This window comes from Heteronotia binoei, chromosome 6 (genome assembly GCF_032191835.1).
Source record: "Heteronotia binoei isolate CCM8104 ecotype False Entrance Well chromosome 6, APGP_CSIRO_Hbin_v1, whole genome shotgun sequence".
Taxonomy (NCBI): Eukaryota; Metazoa; Chordata; class Lepidosauria; order Squamata; family Gekkonidae; genus Heteronotia; species Heteronotia binoei.
This window is the reverse complement of record NC_083228.1, coordinates 26,591,245-26,615,283: the sequence shown is the minus strand read 5'-3', so window position 1 is coordinate 26,615,283 and position 24,039 is coordinate 26,591,245. Positions and strand designations below refer to the sequence as shown.

Here is a 24,039-nt window from a genome sequence, read left to right as displayed (position 1 = left end):
AGACTGAGATTTATGAACCTGCCTTACTATTGTTCCAAACTTCTGGTACTTTCCCAGAGTCTTAGGCGGAAGTCTTTCTCAGCCCTGCTGTGGGAGATACTTTCTAAAATCTGACTAAAGATGCTAAATGTCTTCTGCATTCAAAACATGTGTTCTGTACAGGACTTTTCTGGAAAAATAGATGCTGGACCTCTCAAGAGGGAAATAAACACACAGGTGTCCCTCCTGCTCTTTAAATTTTTTTTTTTGAGATTTTTGTTTCCATGAAGAGGTTCTGGAACTCCATTCTGCTGCATTCTCCCAGAAAAGGAGCCCTGGCTTTGTCCACAAACATTTTGTGGAAATCAGCCTTAAATGCCACTGCTTGTTTTTACTATAGGGGAGGAGGCAGACAAGATTTTACAACTGACAGCAGTTGATGAACATTTGGGATGCTTAATAAAATGAAAAGTTATTCCAAAACAGCTCATACTGCAAATTTCTCTCTTCTAGAAAGGCTCCAATCCCTACTTTCTAAAATATTAGTAAGGCAACTCGAGGGGGCAGTTTCTGATCCCATAACAACTCTACCCCTGAGGCATTAGGAACATTTGGTTGTCTCACATAACTTGCGGTGTGCCATAAAAGAGAGACGTATGCACTTATTGCTAAAATAAGCCATGGTTAATTCATGCTGAAAACCAAACCCGCCCCCCCCCCCCCACAGCATTACAGATATGGACAAAATGTCTTAATATTTGAAAATATTGAACTTTCTGCATTTTATTTACCTTTTCCTTAGAAACAGAATGTTCATTGGGACAAGGGGAGAGGGAAGAGATTAAAAAGCAAATATTCTTAGTATAGTTATAGCTGTATGGAACTTTATCGAGTGAGAGAAAAAAATAAATTCCTTGGTAGAGAATGCACAGACTTTAAACAATTGTGATCCTTATACTATTTCAAGTTACCTTTAAAAATAGAAAGTGCTTTTAAATATATATATATATATTTACAGCTTACAACCCCAACCATCACTAGTAATAGTGTGTGAGAAAAAGTGTGTGTTCGTGCATATACACAACACATACTATACATTTGTGAACGATTTGTACACAGTTAAAGTCATCATTGGTTCTTTATCCTAAAACTGGGCTTCATAGCAATGACTGGAAGCTGTCAGAACAATGGCACCATGGAGAAATAAATCAGCTTATCTTTAACTGTTTTGTGTGATTAAGCACCAAGAGCTGTGTATAGCTAATACTGTTTTAACTTGATTTTACATCATAAAAGGTGAAATTTGTTAAAATCTTTATAAAAAAGCCCATTTGTAGTAAACAGACGATTCAAAGCACCAAAGTATAAATTCCAAAAATGTAATAAACTGAATAAATTCAATCAGGGTTAAATAACCTAGCCAAAATCATTTAACTATACATTTTTTTTTTTTTTGCTTAAAATGTGCTTGAGCATCACCGGATGTTAAAATATATAAAGTCACAGTTTAAGAAAAAAATGCTCATTTTTTTTTAACCTCAGCCTTCAAACGGTTGAGATTAACAGAGTAAACCACACAAGACTTTGTTCTTTAACAGCACCTTTAGAAATTATTGTATGACACTGCTCCAAGGCAAGGTTGTATAGTTGCTATGAAAATTTATGCCCAATGGTTATATGGCCCAGCAACCCGTGTGAGGGCATAAGTAGACACCGTTATAATGTTATCATGAGTTACTGTTAATGCTCGGCGGGAGGGAATTTGGTTGAATTCATTGTCTTCGCAGAAAATTTCTCGGGTGGTATTGGCCGGCTGTGCATTCTTGTCAGTGGGTTGCTGATTGGTAATTTCTGCTTCCAATCTTTCTGCTTCTTTTTCCTTTGCTCTCTCGGCCATCTTTGCCTCCCACAGGGCAATCCCATGTTTCGGCTCATTTAAGTTTTTGTGTTGGTAGAAGACTAAAGAGATCCGTGTGGGATGATTCCGGTTGGGCTTTTTAATAGGTGTCGTAGCATGTAGTTCACGGCGTGCACATTCAATTAATATGGAGCCGTGGGATGGTGCCACAGCTACCCCACCAATGTCATTGTCCAAAAAATTATGCTCACTATCAGACCACATTTCCTCTGCTTTCTCTTCGGAATCTGTGCGTTTTAGGAGCTCACTGCTTGGCTTGTTGTCCACAGTGGTGGAATTGCAATTTGAGTTTTGTTTGAAAGCACCTGTTTGCATGGGACTCTCTTGGGAAGAGCAAATTTCATTTTTGATCACCTCTCCTGGAGCATTCGACAGCACAGATGGATCAGGGTTGACCATCTGTGAGACAGAAGAGTCTTCCAAATTAATTTCACAATTTTGCTTATTGACTACATCCTGTTCAAGTGTGCAGGGCAGAGATTCTCTGTAAGATGCAGGCTTTGAAATCGTAAGGTCTTGAAGGAATGGGGGCATACCATTCCTCTTCTCGTCCAGCAAAATTCCAGTATGATCACTGGCTGACACATCAAAGTTCTTACCTTTGGGTGTCACATGAGGTTTGTTACTACTGCACTGAAAATACCCGTAGGGAGTTGAAAAATCTTGTTGCGTATTAGTCACTGGCATTAAACTACCAGGTTTGTGAGTTAATGGGGAACAAGAATGTAAGCTATCCAGCTTTAAAGGGGAGGAAGAAGCATACTGTTTTAATACAGAGCAATTTTTAGTAGTGTCTGAATTATGTGTTATGGTAGAAAGGTGATCACCAGTCTCGATTTTTGTTCCAGCTTGCAATGTATTAGTTTTGCTCCCTAAGGAGAAAACACAAAAATGTTTCAAAGGTTTAACTTTCTCATAAATTGTTCAAAAAATTGCATTATGAGGACAATTTTAACTTCTCCTGAATGTTGCTTCCTCCCAGCCCTGTGATATTTTCGTTATTGTATTTTAAAACCATCTTCTTTACTATGAGAGCCAAAACATTAGTTGTCATGAAAAGAAAATTAGGTTTCTCAGAATTCTAACAAGATCTCACAGGTTGTACGGAAGTATCTCGAGGTCCACAAGCACGTACTTAAGGGGTCATTGCTAACCATTCCTGACCAAGACCTATTCTGTGTTTGATGAACAAGTAATAAAGGACTATCCTAAATTTAGGTTCATGATCATTGGAGGTATATCAAATGAATCAAGAGAAGTAGTAGTAGTAGTAGTGGATATTAATTGAGCTTTTGCTTGCTGTATTTTTATTTATTTCGTACAGCATTCAGGAAAGTGCTCTTTCATTCTGCATGATCACAGACCTGAATTTAGGATAGTGCTTTTATTGCTTCATTAAACACAGAAAAGGTCTTGGCCAGGAATGGATATTGATGACCCCATGGACTGCTACATGAGTGCCCTTCTGCTGCTCTAATGGCAGATTTGGACACAACCAAGCTTTAGTACAAACGCTGCATCAGTCACATGAAGCTAGAGAAAACAGAAGAGACATTGCCCCTGCCTGGGTGACAAATGCTATATTTGGTATGGAAGACTGGATGGGAAAGAGAGAGAGAGCAGGGACTGAAAAATGAAGGATCCTGGGTATCAGGAGGTGACATACTGCTGGATAGATATGGGCTGTAAAAGAGGAGTATAAGTGCAGCAAAGCAGCCACTCAGTCAATCAGCAAGCAGAAGAAACTGAATAATGGTATACCCCAGGACTCGGTCCTTGCTCCAGTTCTTTTCAATCTATACATCTCTGATGTTCCCAAGAAGATATCCATGAAGTTTGCTTATGCCAATGACATGACAATTGCAGTAAGGCACAAATCAATTTTAAGAACTGAGGGAATACTGACTAGGGACCTTGAAATGTTGGCGAACTCCTACCGTAAATGGTGGTTTATCCCAAGTCAGGAAAAACAGAATGCTCCTGTTTCCATCTCAATAACAGTCTTGCCTACTGTGAACTGAATATCTACCTTGATGACACCTTACTGATGCAGAACCATACATCTACCTTGGCATTACTCTGGAGAGGACCTTGAGATATAAACACCAGCAGCAAAAATACACACATGAAACAACAATCTCCAAAAATTATGTGGAACAACTTGGGGTGCATCTGCTGCAATACTTAGATGCTCAGCTTTGGGGTTGGTGTATAGCACTGCAGAATATGGTGCTTCAGTGTGGCTCAACAACCCCCATGTCCACAAACTTGATGACAAACTCAATACAACAATGAGAACCATCAGTGGATGTATTAAACCCACTTCAACCTACTGGGTACATGTTGTGCCACAGTGCTCCCCTGCATCTCCAAAAACAAGATGCTCTTCTTTGTGAATATATTTGCCCATCCATAAAAACAAGGCTGATGTGGGCCTATTCAGACTAAAATCCCAACATCCAGCAATAAGATTGGCATAGTCCTACAATCACAAAATTTCAACGTAGGGAATAAATGATTGTGAACATGGATGCACTCAGTTTCTCCTGATATCCATTGCCTGATAAACATCAATGAGAGGCCTTCAGGATTTGACTTGCCATGTAAAGTATGGAAGATGGCTAATAGAATACAAACAGGCTTTGGCAGTTGTACAGACCTGTTGTCTACATGGGACACAAATGTGACTGTGGTGTCGCCTGCCAAACTATGTTTCCATCTGTCACAGGAATGTGAGTGTCGTGCTTTCCAGGGAGATGTGACAGAGCTCTTTGAACTCTCCCCACGTGCAATTGAATGGATTGAAAATTTAGATATAGTATTTTGGGGGGCTGCCCAATTGGTCTGCATACCTGTTGTATCAAATTGGTTATGTATTTTATATTATTATATGCCCTGAGTGTATCTCTGCCATATAATAAATAATAAAAAAGTAATGAACACGACAGCGTTTTGTCCCTCCTTGTACAGCAAAAGAGGCTTCTGCTTGGAAACAGGAGACCTCTGTGAAAAAAGAACTTACATGTGAAGCTACCACAGTCAAGGGCCAGAGAAGTAAGTTAGAGCTGGAATCAAGTTATTATGAAGAACGTGACAAGAAGGAAAGCAGTAGCAGGAGAGAAAGATGCTACTGAGGTAAATGAACAGAGATGGTAGACAGGCCAGGAAGAAAAAGCAACAAAGAAGAGGTACAGAAAAGAGGTGAATGGATAGTGGAAAAGGCATCAGCAGTCCAAAATAGAATAGAGAGAGAGGTTTATTTGAGGAGGGGTGAGGTGATAGTGGAATACAAAGAAGACTCCAAGACGCCATATTCTGTCAACAGCAATAATTTGCTAATCAAGTCTGAGAGCAGAGTAATTTAAATCATCTTGTGGAAACTGTCTGAGTAGCATGAAAACTTTAACACAAGCCTACATCCTTTCATCACAAATGGAAGTTCACTATTCCTGGCCACTTCTGCTCCCCTACCAGTATTCGGTCCCAAACTTCAAAAAACTGGCAGAAATCAACAGGACTGCCATTCTGTTGTATACTTGCACTAAAAGGCAATTTAAAGATCTTTACAGCCAAGGCACTCTCCCTCTTCATATTGCATTTTGCTCCACCTGGGTACTGAGCATTAAATATACTGATGCCAACACCTACAAGGAACATGATTGTCAGTTCCAAATTCTAGAGTCCTTACTAACAAGCAGATTTCCAACAAAAACAGGAACATTTTGAAACTCAGTATGTTTTACATACCTAAACTCTGTGACGTTTTAGTCATATTTTCTGGCACTCCATTTTTCCCCTTTACAGGTGTGGAATGCTTCTTTTCTGCTGAAGTTTGCTTTTCAACAGGCACCTTCTTTGCTTCCGATTTCTTCTTTTTTGTTGCTCTGCGAGGCTCAGCTAACATTCTAACTTCTCGGGGGAAAGCAGTAAGCACTTGTATTGCCCCAGCTTTTATCTTGGCTTCCAGTCCCTCCTCTCTGCCAAATTCATCTGTTTGTGAAATTTTGTAAAGAGGTAATACATGTAGCTGTTCATCATTTGGTATCGCTCCTACTGTGCGGTTATCTTCTTTTGTTAAAGTACAAACCTAACAAAAAAAAAATCGGTACAATCAACTCTGAGTTAGGTTTTACAGAAGCATATGAAGTAAAAACAGGTTAACAGGACAAGTGGGTGAGGACTTGTGGAGATCTCATTTCGCCCCCCCCCCCTTTTCTTTTCATCTTTGTTCTATTAACCCTAGCACTGACTACAACTTCTGTCCTTTCCTTCTCTCCCACTAACCTTTCTACATTTGTTTTTTTTCTCCTTCTCTATTTTTCTGTTTCCCCTCTTCCATTTTCAGCTTTCCACTTTTTGCTCCTCCCTTCTCCTTTTACCTTCCCTCACTCCTGTCATTTATCTTGCCTAGATTCTCTCTCACCCTCCCTCACACTGACATTAACTGATAACTTGAAATCTTCAGCAATGTTGGTTCTGGGTTGCCTAGCAACTAGGGTTGCCAAGTCCAATTCAAGAAATATCTGGGGGCTTTGGGGGTGGAGCCAGGAGACATTGGGGGTGGAGCCAGGAGCAAGGGTGTGACAAGCATAATTGAACTCCAAGGGAGTTCTGGCCATTACATTTTAAATGCCTTCCTTCCATAAGAAATAATGAAGGATAGGGGAACCTTATTTTTGGGGCTCATAGAATTGGACCCCCTGGTCCAATTGTTTTGAAACTTGGGTAGTATTTTGGGGAGAGGCACTAGATGCTATTCTGAAAATTTGGTGCCTCTACCTCAAAAAACAGCCCCCCCAGAGCCTCCGATACCTCCAGATCAATTCCCCATTATCTCCTATAAGAATCGATCTCCACATAGGGAATAATGAAGTGCCTAGCAGACATTCCCCCCCTCCCCCCCGTTTCTGGTGACTCTGAAGCAAGGGATTGGCATCTCTACTCACGAGTTGCTGCCAACTTCTTCAAAGTAACACAAACATACCATCCCAAGAGGAAGCCTTTCAATCAGAGACTGCCTCCGGAGGTGAAAAGTCACATGGTGGCTGTGGAGCCGGGGCTCCCCCTCCCCCCCGCCGGCCAGCTGACTGGAGGCAAGAAGGAGCCTGGGAAAGAGGGAGAACCCCCACTGGGACCTGGGGATTGGCAAGCCTACTAGCAACTCCCCAAAATGACCATCAAGATCTCACAGCATGGTTTCATGACCTCTCAGTAGCATGCTTTTCTTAAAGAAGCAAGCATTGCGTCAATGATTTTGGGGTTCTTTAAACCCCAAATGTATTTTTTTCTTCATTCTGTATTTTTCTGCAACCCTGGGGCTTCTCCCAGGCTTGTAAAAATATCCTGTTTGTCCCTGGCCCCATTATTCAGAATTTTTTGATCCATACTCTTAAAGCCCGGTTCAGAACTGCATATAATGATTTTCACTTTTCATACTTTCAGAATGATAGGAAAAGTCATTCTCTCCCCCCACCCCAGCATCCTCTGCTTTGGCTTGGAGAATAATTTAGCCTAAACAGGCATATCTTTAAAATACAGGCATTTCTGTGCAAGATTTACCACCAGCTTATATACTGGTTTATCTGTTCTGATTCAAGCAACATGGCCCAATTTTAAGACATTCAGCTGCCTAACATTAAAGCTGAAACAACACACAGTTCATTAAAATAGTCTAGTTTGAATCAAATAATGAAGAATAATAAGGATCCATTAGGATAGCTATAGCCATTACTGAGCTTATTAAAGGAATTCAAGTTCTGATTCTTTGGAGTCTCAGCTAATGTGAAGAAAGGGGAACTAAAATGTGCCTTCCCACATACCATGAATTCAGTACTCATATTTGGCTCAAAGGAAGACAACCTTGAATATAAAATGACCCTGCTGAAAACAAGATACCCAAAAGGTGCTTTATTACAGTATATCACTGTAACTTTTGAACTTGTAAGATGTAAATTTAACATCTTTCCCTCTTTGTCCTGATGATACATATAAGGGAAAAAATCCAGCTCTTTTACATCTGCCACATAGGGTAATTAAATTTAACCCCTTCATTCATTTGAGCTATGACAAGAAATCTTATTGACCCAAACAGACAGAGGCAGTATACATAAACCCATAAGTACTGTTTGCAGTACAAATCAAATCTGATGCATAAGAAACTCTACACTCAACAAGATCACAGGGAAGGCAAATACAGACCTCTGTTCTTATTTATACCAGTATCATATAATAATCTTCCAACAACTTCCTTTATCTCAGGTTACATATATAGATTCCATTCTTCCCCTGGGACTGTATTTAAGAAACAGAAAACTTTTGCACACACTTTGCTACTATTTCCAGGACTTAAATGAACACATTTATCGAACATGTTTATTCTCTGGCCCATTAGGGCCTTATAAATGGCTAATTTTGTATTTTGGCTCCTTGGTTTTTCTGTTTTTCCATATAGTTAGAGAAATGGTAAAGTGTGAAAGGAAGTTCATGAAAAGCAAGAGCTTCTCCCAATCTCTTCTCACACACAATTCCAGTGGGGGGAAATGTGAGACAGTCTGCAGCTGTCCCACTCTGTCCAAAAGGGAACTGACCAGGACAGTACTTGCCCCTTGGAGAATGGGTTGGTAAACTTTGCAGCTCCATCCCTAAGTAAAGTTCTAGAAGGTTCCAGGGGAGCTGCGCACAGGTGCATGCCATAACTGCGGAACTAGACAGCAGCCACAAAGAAGAAAAGCAGACTTTGGGAACTGCTTTAAAGACGGCCATTAAATGCCGATCTCTTTCTAGGTTGTCCGAGGGCAGAAGGAAAGCAGCAGAACCTCCTGAGCTTCTGCAGTGCAGACTCAAGTGTGTGTCTGTGGGGAGAATCTCTAGTCCAGATGGATTGGGTGGCGTCAGATTTGAAATAAAGTCTGGAGTTCTGCCCCCTTGGTTTGACACCCCTACTGCCATGAGGATTGCAAACTGATCTGGTCATGGGGCTTTCTGAATTTTCAATTTCTCCTCGCCTTCCCCTGCAAAGCACAGACATACATTCTTCTTTTCCTATCACTTCTTCCAGTATACAGTTAAGGATATCCCAGTGAGAGAAAACAAGCATATTGGCACTGAATGACACTTAAAAACAATATGAAACAGAACTTCACCATCTTCTCCTCTCATTGGCCATAGTCATCAGACCCAAATGACTGAGTTTCTAGATTCAATACAGGAAAGGTCTTCTAAATTATTTTTTTTAAAGCAGAGATATGGAAGGAAGAATTTCTTCCATACAGCTTCAAGCTCTGTAGCTTCAAGCTCTGTAGTTGGGACAACCTTCACATGTTGAATGCCTCCCTTGTCTACAACCACAGACTCAAACAGATTACCTTGTACAGCTAAACTTCTGATCCTCTGTGATAAAAAAGATGATTTTTCACTGTGGCAGATCCAAAAGGCATGATGGAGGGATAGCACATGTGCACAGATGCCCTTTTAAAAGCTCCTGTACCAAGTCGGTTTCCAGGGGGAAAAAAACATGCATACACATATTCTGGATTCAAACTTCTATCAAGCTAAAAAGATCATGAACGTCAATCAAGTCAACCTGAAGGACCCCTTGCAAGAAAGGAATGCTTATTACAATTGTATTCTGTATAAGTGAAGTTCATTTATTGAACTTAGCAATGCAAGCAAAAAACAGAGCTAAAGGTTCAGAGATGGAAGAAATCCCATAGAACGAGAAAGCCAAGGAAGGCTCCATGTGAAAGAATTAAGCACTTTGGGAACAGGATCCAGAAGTATTACATACCACAGTGCTTCCATTATGCATGTTGTGTGTATCCTTATGGGCATGGGCGCAGAAATCTATGCAAGCTGTGACACCAGAGAATGGACGACCATCCTTGGACCCAAGCCGACAGTCAGGACCCAGGTGCTCATTTTCCACCTAGACACGAGATAGAGATATTTTATGTTGAAATGACATGAGAATATCAGACACCATCAGTTTCAAGGCACTTTCTCATTCTAAGCAAATATATACATTTTCTTGTAATTTATTTATTTTTATTTATCTAAGATTTATATCCCGCCCTTCCCACTAGGTGGCTCAGGGCGGCTTACAACATATAAAACTAACATGGAATCTAAAATTAAACATTAAAATTAACATTTCATAATTTACAGTTAAAAATCTAAACAATTGTTATATACTGTGACTGTGAACAGACGTTTATGACTCATCTGCTGGATGCTGAAACAGAAAATAAAACTAACTTTTAAGAACTTAAATATATTAATTCATAGGGTTACCATCAGTTGAAAGTGACTTGATGGTACTTAAGACACACGACAATATAGAAGCCAGCAGTTAGAATCAATATAACTATTCAACCAATACGTGTTAGCCAGTGAGAATGTTGCAGAGAACAACAGTATGGTTAGCAAGTAGAAATCCTAGAAGCAAAAATTTTGGGAGTTGTAACCTTGTATTAAAACCCCGCAGTACAGAGTGGTAAAGCCGCAGTACTGCAATCTGAACTCTTTGCTCACCACCTGAGTTCAATCCCGGCAGAAGCTGGTTTCAGGTAGCTGGCTCAGGTTGACTCAGCTTTCTATCCTTCCGAGATCGGTAAAATGAGTCCCCAGCTTGCTGGGGGGGAAAGTGTAGATGGCCGGGGAAGGCAATAGCAAACCACCCTGTAAAAAGTCTTCCGTGAAAACGTTGTGAAAGCAACATCACCCCAGAGTCGGAAACGACTGGTGCTTGCACAGGGGACTACCTTTACCTTTTAACCTTGTACTACAATCCTGAGCAAACCCATTAAATCCATGGGCTTAAAAAGCTATAACTCTGTTCAGGATTGCATCATAGCTTAACTTTTAGTTAAACCTGTTAAATGTCCTCTTGCAATCAACAATCCCTAGTACTAATAGATGATGATTCAGAGTCCATTATCTTAGCTTTGTTTCTACAGAACAGTGCAAGCTTGCTCCATTAAGTAATTGCTTTAAACACACACAGATCAGCACCTCACACTGCAACAGCATGCTCTCTACTTCTGTAGATTTCCACCACTGCAGGAGAACAGCAGTGTTTGCCTTGTTCCCTAGTTGGAGTCACCCAGAACTCCACATCATTACATCCACTTCTTAGTGATCTCATTAGCTCTCCCAACAATGGCTGCATTCAGACATCATAAACACAATAGCAGAGTCTGAAACTGAATGCCACTAAAAACTGCAGTTAGACTGAGAGCTTACAGGTTCAAGTTCAGCACTGTAAATACAAGTGTAAGAGGGAAGGGAGCAATGTAAGAGTCTAGGATTTCAGATTCATTCTAGTTACAACTAAATTGCTGTCAGCTTGTGACATCTGAAGGTGGCCAATAAATGGTTGCATCAACTCTCTATGAAAGATACTGGTACACTATTTCTGTTTACATATCTATGAGTTCTGATCCTCATAGAAGCCTGAGGACTTGCAAGAGTGAGTAGATAAAAACAAATGGGCATAAGGATATGACCATAGTTCAGCGATAATGAAGCAACACAGGCACCAAACTGTTTCATAATGTAACTTTATCTATTATATAAGTATTTTTGGAAGACTTATGTTTGAACAGACCAACTAAGTTTTATGCTGGGTATAAGCTTTCGTGTGCATGCACACTTCTTCAGAGACATCGAAACAAAAGCCACCAATCATCTATCTTTTTGGAAGACTGTGACTAATTTTAAACAGGAACTGACCATTCTGTTACACAAGGCCAATGTGTCAACAGATGCACAAATATCTCTGATAGCTCATACCTTCAAACTTGTTCAAATTTTCTCTCAGTATCAGCAGCATTAACAATTATGAGTACTGTACAGGTGTACTGTGGTCTAAATCATGATGTTCTCTGAGACCTACCTGGTTCTGGAAAGCATCAGGAGCAAGTCTCTGATACAGTGGAGCCACATCAGTAGCTAAAGTTTGCAAATTATTTTCCAGATTTTCTTCCTGGACAAGTAGAGAGAGAGAGAACAAACATAATATTTTATAGTTTGTGAGGCAAGCTAGTAAAGTTATGAGAGCGATCTGAACACTGCTCTGGCATGGTATTTATTCAACTTCCTGTGGCTTGATGACTAATCTACAGCCACTTTTAAAGCTTTGATAGTAAACCATGACATACTTTGAGCAGCAAAGGGAAAAGTCCACAAAAAAATCACAGAAAGGACTCAGCAAAGGACTAGCAAACCCAGACTCTTTCTCCATTGTCCATGTTTCATTTGAGGCCAGCAGCTATTGGAGGTGGCTGGAGGGTCATCCTGGTGGCAGTAAAAGGTGGGCATATACCATTTTCCTTATTTAATAAGAACAGAGTTTATGTAGCAGTTTAAAGAGCACTCTAAGTGATTCACATAACATTTCAGTAACTAACCGCCCCACAAGGTAGATCAGCATTATCATTATCTCTGCATTGGAGATGAGAGTAAGAAGGTTAAACAGAGAAATGGTAAGTTTGATAAGGCCAGTCACTGAGTTCTTGATCAAGGTCCACAACTGTCCTGTTTAATAACAACAAAAACCTCTGAAGACTGAAAAAGGCTTTGTTTTAAGTTAAGCTTTTACATTTGACTAAGGAAATTCATTCACATGAATGTTAATTTGTATTCCTCACCCTGTTTAGTACCATCAAAGCTAAAACATTGAATGCACATATTAATATCTGTTGTTTGCATCATACGAGGCCACTGGTGGCTTTAGACATACAAGGATCTGAATTCAGGCAATGCAAAATGCTCTGAGTGCAGAAAAAACATCTCACATTCTAAAGGATCTCAATAGAACGTACTAAAAATAAAAATGGAATAAATAACACAACCTTTCATGAAAGGGCAGTTCTTGGGGTCTCCTCCCTATGTTTTAAAAAATCACAACATAAGACTGGGGTGGCTAATCCCAGGAAGACACAGAAGTATAAAGCAGGGGTGGCCAACGGTAGCTCTCCAGATGTTTTTGCCTACAACTCCCATCAGCCCCAGCCAGCATGGCCAATGGCTGGGGCTGATGGGAGCTGTAGACAAAAAACATCTGGAGAGCTACCGTTGGCAACCCCTAGTATAAAGGATGTGGCAAGTTCCTTTCTCTCCAGCTTCTGCTTTAACTGGACAGCCAGTCTGGTACAGAATGCTTAGTACAATTATGTTTCACCAGGGTAGGCACTGGAGGAACACTGAGAAGAGCTCCAAGTGAGGATGCATTTTAGTTACCAGAAGGAAAGGCAGGTCTAAAGACTGCCAGTATTAGCTGCTTTGGGAGTAAAGGCCTATTTATGTGTAACTGTGGACCATTCTCCAATGCTTCTGTGTGCATGAGAAATCCAGAGTATGTATGCATAGCACAGACATTCTGATTACACTTACTTTGGGAGATACTGTTTGGATTTGGTGTACACGCAGGCCTCAGATTCAGCAGGAGCTCACAGAAGCACAGCTCCTGAACCTTTCTGAGGGTTTCCCCTTCTCCTCCCCACCTACCTTGTTTATTGAATAGTAGGTGCAGCTGTATAACAATCCCTGGATTAGGAGAGCAGGCAGCCACCCACCCACCCACCAGGGGCTTTGTCACATCCCCAGCAGCCCTCATTAATCCCTAGAGAAGCCCCCACCACCCTTTCTCCATTTCTTATGTGATTTTGGGTGGTGGGTGGCTTGCTGGTCTTTTGACTGGGGGGGTGGTGGTCCAGGAGAGCCCCAGGGGAGCAAGGCCTGCTTGGGCTGGTTGGATCTCTAGCCAGCCCAAGCAGGCCTCGCTCGCCCGGGGCTTTCCTTTCTTGCATTGGGTTGCTTTTGGCTGGGGGGAAGGCAGCATATGCTAATGAGCTCCACCACCTATTTTCCTACGAAACAACCCCTGTGAACAAACAATCATAAACTCACCCACATGAAAAACAAAACAAAACAAGAACAGCAACAGCTCAGTAAAATTTCTTCTTGACTTGTTTCTAGGTAATTGATCTCTCTAACTTTGCATCTATACTACATGCTATTCTTACCTAAATGGTTTTATCTTTACATTTAACCTCATCTCACTCCATCCAATTCCTCACATGATCCATATCTGTCTGTACTTTGAATCTATCTTCTTCTGCATTTGCATTGCTATACATCCTAGTTTTATGTCATCTGCAAAATGATCAATAATCAACATTTAGCTAAAATGAAGGCACACAAAGAGAAAGACAGCTCTGAGAAGTGATTTTTCCAGGGACATTTTCATTCATAAAATAACTACATTTTTATATTAAACACCTTGAAAGTAAACTGAAGGTGAATGATGGATTTTTGAGTATACAGAGGGCATGCAATGACCTGTATGCTGTGACTCTGCTTAGCAAAATGTGGTGCCTTCCTCCAACCTGTGGCTCTTCTGCTGGCATAAGAACTACTTAAACTGAAGGAAGGCATCAAACTATGCTGAGCAGAGTGGTAGGGGACAGGAGACTGTGTTTATGGGCACAAGGATGGTGGATCTTTCTACATCTTCTTCCCACTGCAATCCTTTTTGACCCTGGGAACACTGATTTTTTGGGTCAGGAAGTCCATGTGAATGACCAGCCATGCAGGACAGATGGCTGTGAAACCACCCTTTTTCAACAAAGCTCAGATTACAGAGGAGGCAGAAGAGTACTTTTCATGGCCCTTCTCTGCACTAGTGCAGTCCCCTGACCCATGTGGCTATTAGTCCATGTGGATCCTGCAACTACATGAATCAACTTACTTGGGGTTGGACAGAATTGGGGGTGGGGATATCTACAACCATCAGTATGTTCCACTAACAGATTGCTTGTACCTACCCAGTGGATGCAGAAGAACTATTTGAAGCATTTGAGGATGATGTGTGAAAAACTGCACAAATGAATGAAAAAAATATTCAGGAAAGCATGCTGTAAGTTGATAGTGCACAAAAGGCTTGGTTATTTTCAGAGCTCTTTTACAGTACTGCTAAATCTTCATACAGAAATCCATAAAGCAGTAAAAGGCAAGGGGACAGAACAATGACATTACATTAGATACCAAGTTGCCATGAATGTCTAATAAAGTGTACTGGAAGAGGGGTAAGATGATGGTACACTTTCTCTCCTATTAGCCCTTGAAACTAACAGCAGAAACTCTAAGGACGGGCAGATGAGTATGTGTGTAGAAGGGGGAGACACTTACTTGCTTGGGATCATCTGTGAGAAGTCTGAATTTCCTGGGGATTTTACTTCTGGCAAACTTACAGCCATTATAATACATACTCCACGAACAGCCAAAAGAGAAAGATGCCCCACATGTTTCCGGATCAAGCCCTTGACAGGCACATGTACGACTGTGGAGGAATAAGGAGTAGCCATAAGATAGAAGAATAGCAAGATTCCATAAAAACATACCGGTTAAAAATATGAAAAGAATATTCAGAGAACTGTTTGCCTACAGTTTTACCAGCACCAGCCATTTAAGAATGGGACTGTACATTACCTTGGCTCATCACCATGCTTACACATCCCTGTGTCCCGCTTCATGTGGCATACAAGAAAGGAATCCTGGTTTAAAAACATACTCTGGATATCCACAAATGTATGAATGCAGGTGTTTAGGCTTACCACAGTTAATTTCTCCATTCCCCAAGCCAGAATGCTAAGCCTGTATTCATATGTCGCTGGTAACCAGACTCTGTTTTAGACCAGTGTCCCAAACATGGAAAGAGGAGTAAAGAACAAGGTACACCTGGCAAAAAGCAAATTTGTGCACATAAGAGCTTAATGTCCATTTGCTGTGACATCAGAGACCAACCTAAGATGTGTAGAGAGATAGCATGCTTTGATTTAAGAAACACCGAAGGGTTTGGTTATGGTCCCTAAATGGCATCAAAAGAAGCCTGGCAAGCCAGATCAAGGGCAACCCCTTACAAGATTAAAGTTAACCTGCTTGCTTTTATATGCTTTCTGCTTTGCCAGCTGTGGAAATGCAGAGCAGAAAGCTCATGCTGTCCTCCCACACACACTTCATCGTGTTTCCTGCATCCTACCGCACAGAAAGAACATCATGTCATCACAAAGTGACAGGTTCTTTGTATTTCCCCCAAACTGTATGCCCCCCAACTATATGACTAATCGAGTACCTTAAAAGGCTAATCAGATTCACAGAGATAATTGGATTTTATAATGACACTTCCATGCATCACGGTATCAATGCTACAGGGGTTCACTTACTCTTCGTTGAGTGCGCATCGACGGCTTGTTGGACAGCCATATTTTCTGAGACTCTGTGTGAGTTCCTTGTACAGGGTGTCAGCCAGAAGGTGGGGAATCCCTTCCCAAGCCAAAATAAGGATCACAATGACAGCCGTCTGGCAGTGATGTCCTGCACGCTTCCGGACCAAGCACAAGAGCTTTTCCTCTTCGCTGCTTCTTCTTATAACCTGCAAAAGAAAATTCAGTTGTCTTCAGGCAGAACAGAAGAGATTTAAGGTTTTCATGGCACATACTTATTCACAAAAAGCCTGCTTACTACAGGGAATGGGGGGAAGGGGTGTCTGCACATGGCACTCAGATCCCTACACGACCCTCTCCAAGGTCATGTTCTCCAACCAGCTAGAGCAGGGCCCCCCAATGTAGTGCCTGTGGGCACCATGGAGCTTGGCAACACCTTTCCTGGTGCTCATCAAGTGCTTTTAGAAGAATGGGCATTGCTAGTGGGCCTTTTGCCCAGCAGAGCTTTTGACTGGCCACTAGAGATCTGATTTGAATGTACAGATTTTTAAATAAAATTGCTTTGGTGGCAATAGCCACCACAGCACAAGGATTTTCACTGTGTGGCTGAAGGCAAGCTGTGTATATGCATGAATTTTTTTAAAAAAATAATACATTTGTTTTAAAAGCTACCTTGCTTGAGATGTTGAAGAGAAACAGGTTGCTTACCTGTAACTGATAATCTTCGAGTGGTCATCAGTGTAGTCACACACATGGGTTTTCTGCCTGGAAATGAACCCGACCTCAGAGAATTCAAAGCTAGCCTAAGCGTTTATTTTGCCGCGCATTCCCTCTCGATCTGGGGAGTAGGCATCCATTGCGCATGCCTGGAGCGAGGGGAAGGCGCTCCACCCACCCAGTTTCTTCTAGCCACTGTACAGAGAAAAAAAATTTGTAGAAAGAAGAATAAACCAGCAGCAGGGAAGGCTGGGCGAGCGTGTGTGACTGCACAGATGACCACTCGAAGATCATCAGTTACAGGTAATCAACCTGTTTATCTTCATCATGGTCTCTGTGACGTCCCATACATGGGTGACTGGTAAGCTGAAGTGCAAGGTAGGTGGGTGCTGGTTCTGGAATAAAAGAATACATGTTAAACATGCATATAAATGATACAAAGTATTGTACTTACAGGGCATGGAGCTGAAGGCATCAATCAAAAATGGAGTGAAGTACAGCCTGCTCAAAGGATACATCATGCCATGCACGTACATCTAGGGCGTAGTGAGTGGCAAATGTGGATAGAGAAGACCAGACTGCAGCTGCACAGATGTCCTCCATCGATACGCCTCTGCAGAAGGCTGATGATGTGGAAACAGCTCAAATGGAATGAGCTCACAAGTGTTCAGGTAAGGGTTGTTTAGCCAATTGGTAGCACAAGGCAATTGCAGACACAACCCACTTTGGAAATCTCTGAGTTGAGATCTTGTAGCCCTGCTGATGTGTTCCATAGGCTACAAAAAGACTAGAGTCTTTGTGGAAGGGACGCATCCTATCGATGTAGAAAGCGAGGGCCCTGCGTACGTCGAGATTATGTAAAGTTTTTTGTCTGGCATCACTGGGGTTCTGAAAAAAGGAAGGCAGTGTAGTCAACTTCCCTAGGTGGTAAGGTGAAACCACCTTTGGCAGGAAAGTAGGGTCCGGGCGTAGCAGCACTCTGTCATGGTGAAACACAGTGTATGGGGAGGTCTGTCCGAAAGGCACAAATGTAACTGGCTCTCCTGCTGGATGTGAGTGCCACCAGCAACGCCGTCTTCCACGACAAGAGATGCAGTGGAATGGATGCCATCGGTTCAAAGAGGGGTTTCATCAACAGTCCCAAGACAAGAGAGAGGCTCCATGTCAGTTGCAGTTGGCGAATTGGAGGGTGAAGATGCAGAATACCCTTTAGGAAGGCTTTTGTCGTGGAATGAGAGAAAACAGTGCATCCTTCAATGTGTGGGTGAAGGGCTGAAATAGCAGCCAAGTGAACCTTCAGAGAGGAGTAGGCCAGACCGGAGTTTGATGGAAACAAGGTGTACGACATTGTCTGACAGAAGTAGAAGGGTGGTGAACCATGGCTGGTGGGGCCACCAGGGAGTGATGAGGATACAGTTGGTCCGATCCAGTCGGATTTTCTGAAGAGTTCGGAGGGAATAAGTAGTAGAGTGGTCCCGACCACGAGTGGAGAAAGGCATCTCCCGTGGACAGTGGGGACGGAGGGCCCCGAGTGTAAAAACATGGGCATTGTGCATTGGCTGGAGAGGCAAAGATGACTATGGCCGGAACCCCGAAAGTCCTGAAGACTATCTGAAGATAGGTGTTGTTGAGGGTCCATTCGTGATCACTCACAAGATGGCGGCTTAGTGAATCCGCTTGAACATTCTGGATTCCCGGCAGGTGTACAGCTGTCAGGAATATGTTGTGAGCAATGCTCCAATGCCAGAGGGATAAGGACTGTCTGCAAAGGCGGATGGAAGCAGTGCCCCCGTCGATTGACATAAAATACGGTGGCCACGTTGTCTGAGGTGACCTGGACATGCAGACCGTGAAGGGACGGTAGAAAAGACTTGAGTGCCCTGTGGACCACCAAGAGTTCTAGACAGTTGATGTGTAGAGACTTCTCGTAGTCTGTCCACTGCCCTTGCACCATCAGAGTTCTGAAGTCGGCTCCCCAACCCCACCTTGAAGCATCGGTCATAACAATGGCCGACGGGGGTGTCCTTATGAACGGCATTCCCGCCAGAAGGTGATGTTTCATTTTCTTTTTTTTTTTTTCCTGTGGCACCTTCAATTTCACTTTCAAAGACACATCAGATCTTGAAAGGCGACAAGGTACACTTTATATATGCATACATGACAAGAACTTTCATTTTCCACCACTCGAGAGATGGGAGGATGCGGTGTGGAACAGTGAGTAATGTCATTTGGTGTTGTCGATGCAGGCGGAAAGTCCGCACAAACCATAGTTGCAGAGGTCTCATGTGGAGTCTCACAAAACACAGGACTGAGGTTGCAGCAGCCATAAGTCCCAACATGTGCTGAAAAGTGAAGGCTGTTTGGGTAGGGTGCAATATGATGGCAGAGGCTAGAGACTGAATGCGGTGAGCTCTGTCTACAGGAAGGTAAGCCTTGTGGGATACCGTGGATAGGCATGCGTCTATGAATTGAATGTCCTGTGTTGGAATCAGATTGGACTTTGTCAAGTTGACATGAAGACCCAATGAAGACAGGAGAAGTAGAATGGTAGAGATGTCTTTTTGGAGTTGCTCTTTGGATTGGGCCACAATGAGGCAGTGGTCTATGTAAGGATATATGGAAATTTTTTGTTGGCGAAGTGTCGCCCCCACCACCACCATGCACTTTGTGAAAACTCTTGGTGCAGTCGAAAGACTGAAGGGAAGGGAGCGAAACTGGTAGTGTTGATCCCCGATGGCAAACCTCAAGAATCATCTGTGATGATGGTTGATGGTAAGGTGGAAGTAGGCGTCTTGAAGGTCTATCAACGCCATCCAAGCATTTTGTGGGATCAACGAAAGGATAGACTGCAGGGTAATCATGCGGAATTTTTTGTACTGTACATGGCGATTGAGCTTGCGAAGGTCCAGTATCGGACGTTGTCCTCCATCTCTCTTTGGTACCAGGAAGTATCGGGAACTGAACCCTGTGCGATGGAACTGTGCTGGAACTAGTTCTATGGCTGCCTTGTCCAGCAAGGTGCAGATCTCCGTTTGAAGTGGGAGGGATGGAGGAGTATGTATGAATCGATGGAGCTTCGGAGGAGAATCGAACTCTATGGTGTAGCCCCTACAGATTATCACCGGGACCCAGGAATCTGATGTTATGGATTCCCATATGGGGTAAAAAGGAAACAGTCTTGTGATGCTGGATGGATGTTGTGGTGGTGGTGGAGGAGGAGATGGTACTAGGAAGTCAAAGGGACTGTTTTGAAGCGGGAGTCATCTTCTTTGTGGTCTCTGTACGAGACTGTTGATGGAAGGGTTGTTTAGCTGGTGGAGCTTTGCACTTCCAGTAGTCAGCCTGCTTTGGTGAGTGGGGACGTTTATAGTAGGATGGTTTCCAAACTCTCTGCCAATTAGGTTGAGTTTGTTGTTGACTGACTCCCAATCTCCTAGCCCTTTTTCTACTATCATTGACAGTAGTCAGGATATCGTTGGTTGTTGCATTAAAAAGGCCCTGACCATCAAAGGGCAGGTCCTCGATTTTAAATTTAATGTCTGGTTGCAGTGAGGAGGATCGAAGCCAGGCATGGCGACGCAAAGTGATGGATGTGGCCATGGTCCTGGACGAGCAAGCCACAGCATGACGAACTGTGTTAATCTGTTGCTTGGTAATCCGGGAAATTTCTTGCAGGAGTTGCAATGCTTGCTTCTGTGCAGAATCCGGTAGAGAAGGAACCAGCGTAGTTAACTGAGAAGTTATATTAAGGGTATAAGCTGAAAAATATGCTAAATAATTATGTATTTTAGAGGTGGCAGTAGTGAGGTAATAAATCCTTCTCCCTAAGGTGTCGAGTTTTTCCCCTTCCTTCTCAGGTGGGACTGGGTGACGTGTCTGTTTAGACTTTGATGAGGAGTGCACAATTATGGAATTGGGTGCAGGATGACTGAACAGGAACTTAGAATCCGGTGCATGGATTTTATATAATGATTCGACCCTCTTAGACGTAGGAGGAACCAATGCAGGCTTATCCCTTTTTTATCCTCTTTTAGGCCTTCGAGGTGAACAGGAAGCATCGGAAGGAAAGATCCAGCAGGTAAGTCAGTGTGGACTAAGTCATGGACCACATGATACTCTAGGCAAATCAGTAGTGAGCTTTATATTGAGGGCGTTTGCCACATTGGTTAGGAGATCTAAATAGGCCTTGGAGCCCTCTGATGGTGAGAGATTGGTCGGTTTAGTTATGTCAGAAACAGGCGATGCGGGTGTGGATCCCTCAGATTGAGAATCAGAGTATTCAGCGTCAGAATCTTCAGGTATGTCCATAGGTGTGGTTGGACGGTCATGTGAAGGCTTGGTCGATATAGCCTTATCCGGAAAGGTAGGTTGACCAGGTTGATCTATCTGAGGTTTAGATGGAATGGACTGGGCAGAAGTCAAAGCCCCAGTGATAGTGGTTTCGAATCCTGGCTGTAATGTCTGCGTCAATGAGGAGATGAACCCCCGTGGTATCAGGGGTAGTAGACTTCCTCACGGTACCGAGGTTGGTAGACTTCCTCACAGTACCAAGGGTAGTAGCTTTCCTCATGGTATCGAAGTCAATGGAGATCGTAGGAAGGCGATCTAGAAATCCTATAGTGCTGTCGGTATCGACGTGGAGACGAGGGTGATCTCGACTGTGATGAACTGTAATAATAACAACGATCCCTGCGTTAGCCTGGAGACCGTGGGTCAGTATAAACTTGTGTTGAAAGATCTTTGTATGTTGGTGGCCCATGTAGCGGAGATCGTCAATGTCTATCATGGGCTTGAGTGGAAAACTCTCGATATAGTGGACGCCGACACTTCACGGAAGGAATGGAGTCTAAGGAGATTAGCTCGGTGTCCTTGAAGTGATGGTTCGAGAGATTCAGCAGCAAGGATGTCTTCTGGCAGTGATTTGTGGACAGAAGGGGATCATGATTGAATGCGGATGACCTCATTGGTTATGACATCTGTGGGAGTTGAGAGTTCCGCTGGAACATTAGATGCCAATGATACCGCAGCCGAGGCCGCCACCGTCGCCAAGTGCGAGGTCGATGTGGAGGTCAACGCCATGGTATGGTCAGAGGGTCTTGAATCCGAAGACTTATGGTCGGACTTCACCTTGGATTTCAAAGTCGTCAAATCCGATCGATGTTTAGAAGACGATTCCAGTCGATGTTTTTTCTTGGAGTCGTCAGATTTCTTAGTATATTTTTTGAACTTATGCTTGCTGGGAGCCGATGCCATGGAAGCTGCCGATCGAGCCACGTCCCTTTGTGGAGTTAGGGAAGGTGGCGAAGTATGAGACCTGGAATCGTGGGGCATCACAGGCCGCAGAGAAGATTCCAAAAGGTGGCTTTTGAGTCGAGCAGCACGATTCTTTTTGGCCTGCTTTCCAAATTGGCTGCAGTGAGCACACGTGTTGACTCTGTGGGCCTTCCCCAAGCAAAATAAGCACAAAGAGTGTCCATCCGTAGAGGGAATTTTGGTCCCACACAGAATACACTTTTTAAAAGTTGTTTTGCTGTTCTTCCCTTCCATATGCCTGGGGGGGGGGAGGGGAAGGGGTAGCAGTAAGCAGAAGATAAAGTCTTTTTTTGTTTTTTAGGAAAGAGTAACAATACCAGTCAAAGAATGAAGAAAGAAAAAGGTTGTTGGCGGAGAAGAATTGAGGAGACCAAACGAGGATTGAGGAGATGCAACGAGGTAGGTCTAATCCGAACGGTGGTTAAGAAGGAACTGGGTAGGTGGAGTGCCTTCCCCTTGCTCCAGGCATGCACCATGGATGCCTGCTTTCCAGATTACGGGAGAATGCGTGCCAAAATAAACGCTTAGGCTAGCTTTGAATTCTCCAAGGTTGGGTTCGTTTCCAGGTGGAAAACCCATGTGTGGGACTGCACAGAGACCACGATGAAGATTTACAGTTATGCATAAACTTGCTCCCTATCTTTTATTGGTTGGTTCTGTCTCTTGTGGCAGTCATGTTGTCACTGGCTCCACCTCCTGTGGCAGCCATTTTGGGGTTGCACCTGCCAACCTGTGTCAGAATTCCGAAAGTGCCTCTAAGTTCAAAAGGGTTGGAGACTCATGAACTAGAGCATGCAGGCTGGTTGGCAATAAGGAAGGCAACAGACCTCCTGTTCCTTATATCAGATTGATACAGTGCATATAAATCCAATAAAATAAATAAATGCATACACAAAGAAAGTAGGACTCCATTTTGCCCTGTCTCTTCTCCAAGGAATGGCTCCGCCTTGTGTATTTCAGCCAATTAGTCAAAATAAGAAGACACACAAAAATACTAAAAGTTGGCTATCAGTACCTCAGAAGCTCTCAAATTAACACTGAGAATTATGGAGCACAACACAGAAAAGTAATTAATGCTTAGTTATCTTCATAGTAGCCTAACAGAAATTGATTTGGTACATTTGCACCAGTTATAATCAAAGTTAAGTATTATTGACAGGGTAGCATGTGCACCCAACCTATCTGAATTAAAGATCCACTAACAAACTCAGCTAAATCATTTAAGACTGATAACCGGAGAGCACACAAATCAAACCAAATGCAAGTCAACATTTTAGGAAGCTGCAGACCATAAAATGCAGCGATATTGGACTTGAACACATTAGGTCACACATACAGATAAAATAAAGCAGATGAGACAGAAGGAGGCCAAAAGGAAGGGCCAGCTGCCTCTGTAGTGTTTTTAATAGAGACAATACAAAAGAACCCACGAGGTTCCACAGTCTCACCAAATGCTCCAGATGAATTAAATAGTAACGTAAGATTCCAACACAAGTCCATCACTATGTAGAGATTTGCCTTTGAGGTATCCCCTTCTACCTGTAGCAAAGTTTGAAGTACTGAACAGAATGGTCACAAAAACATTCAGAATGCAACTTGAGCATGCTTAGGTGGACAAACAGGGGTTCAACCATGCTAGAAAAGTACAAACTGCAAGTTATTCAGGATTGAGACACCAAAATTAAAACTTATAATACCAGGCAGGCCTCATTGCCCAAAAATCTCACTTATTTCTACTGGTGCCAAAGGAATGAAGCTTTAAGAGGTACTCGAAACACAGAAATGCTGTTTTCCCCACAGTATCAGCACAAGGGAATAGCTTCATTTTATAAATTTCTGCTGGAGATTTCATCAGTAAATTGCGGGAGAGTTCATCACTAAAAAGTATCA

General features: G+C 42.7%; 1 protein-coding gene and 1 non-coding gene across 4 annotated transcripts in view; both read right to left on the bottom strand.

The window, feature by feature from the left end:
- Positions 1-736: 736 nt before the first annotated feature.
- TET1 (tet methylcytosine dioxygenase 1) overlaps positions 737-24,039 on the bottom strand; it is a 101,985-nt gene continuing 78,682 nt past the window's right edge. For all 3 annotated transcript variants that reach the window (XM_060241146.1, XM_060241147.1, XM_060241148.1), the window contains 6 exons: positions 16,120-16,328; positions 15,086-15,236; positions 11,790-11,879; positions 9,684-9,821; positions 5,645-5,984; positions 737-2,769 (listed from right to left, as the gene is read on the bottom strand). In XM_060241146.1, the coding sequence (XP_060097129.1) occupies positions 1,640-2,769; positions 5,645-5,984; positions 9,684-9,821; positions 11,790-11,879; positions 15,086-15,236; positions 16,120-16,328 (2,058 nt within the window). In that variant the 3' untranslated portion in view covers positions 737-1,639. The remainder of the gene's footprint in view (positions 2,770-5,644; positions 5,985-9,683; positions 9,822-11,789; positions 11,880-15,085; positions 15,237-16,119; positions 16,329-24,039) is intronic.
- Positions 18,915-18,996, bottom strand: LOC132574542 (small nucleolar RNA SNORA68). Its single transcript, XR_009555619.1, has one exon. It is a non-coding gene; the product is annotated as a small nucleolar RNA SNORA68 (small nucleolar RNA).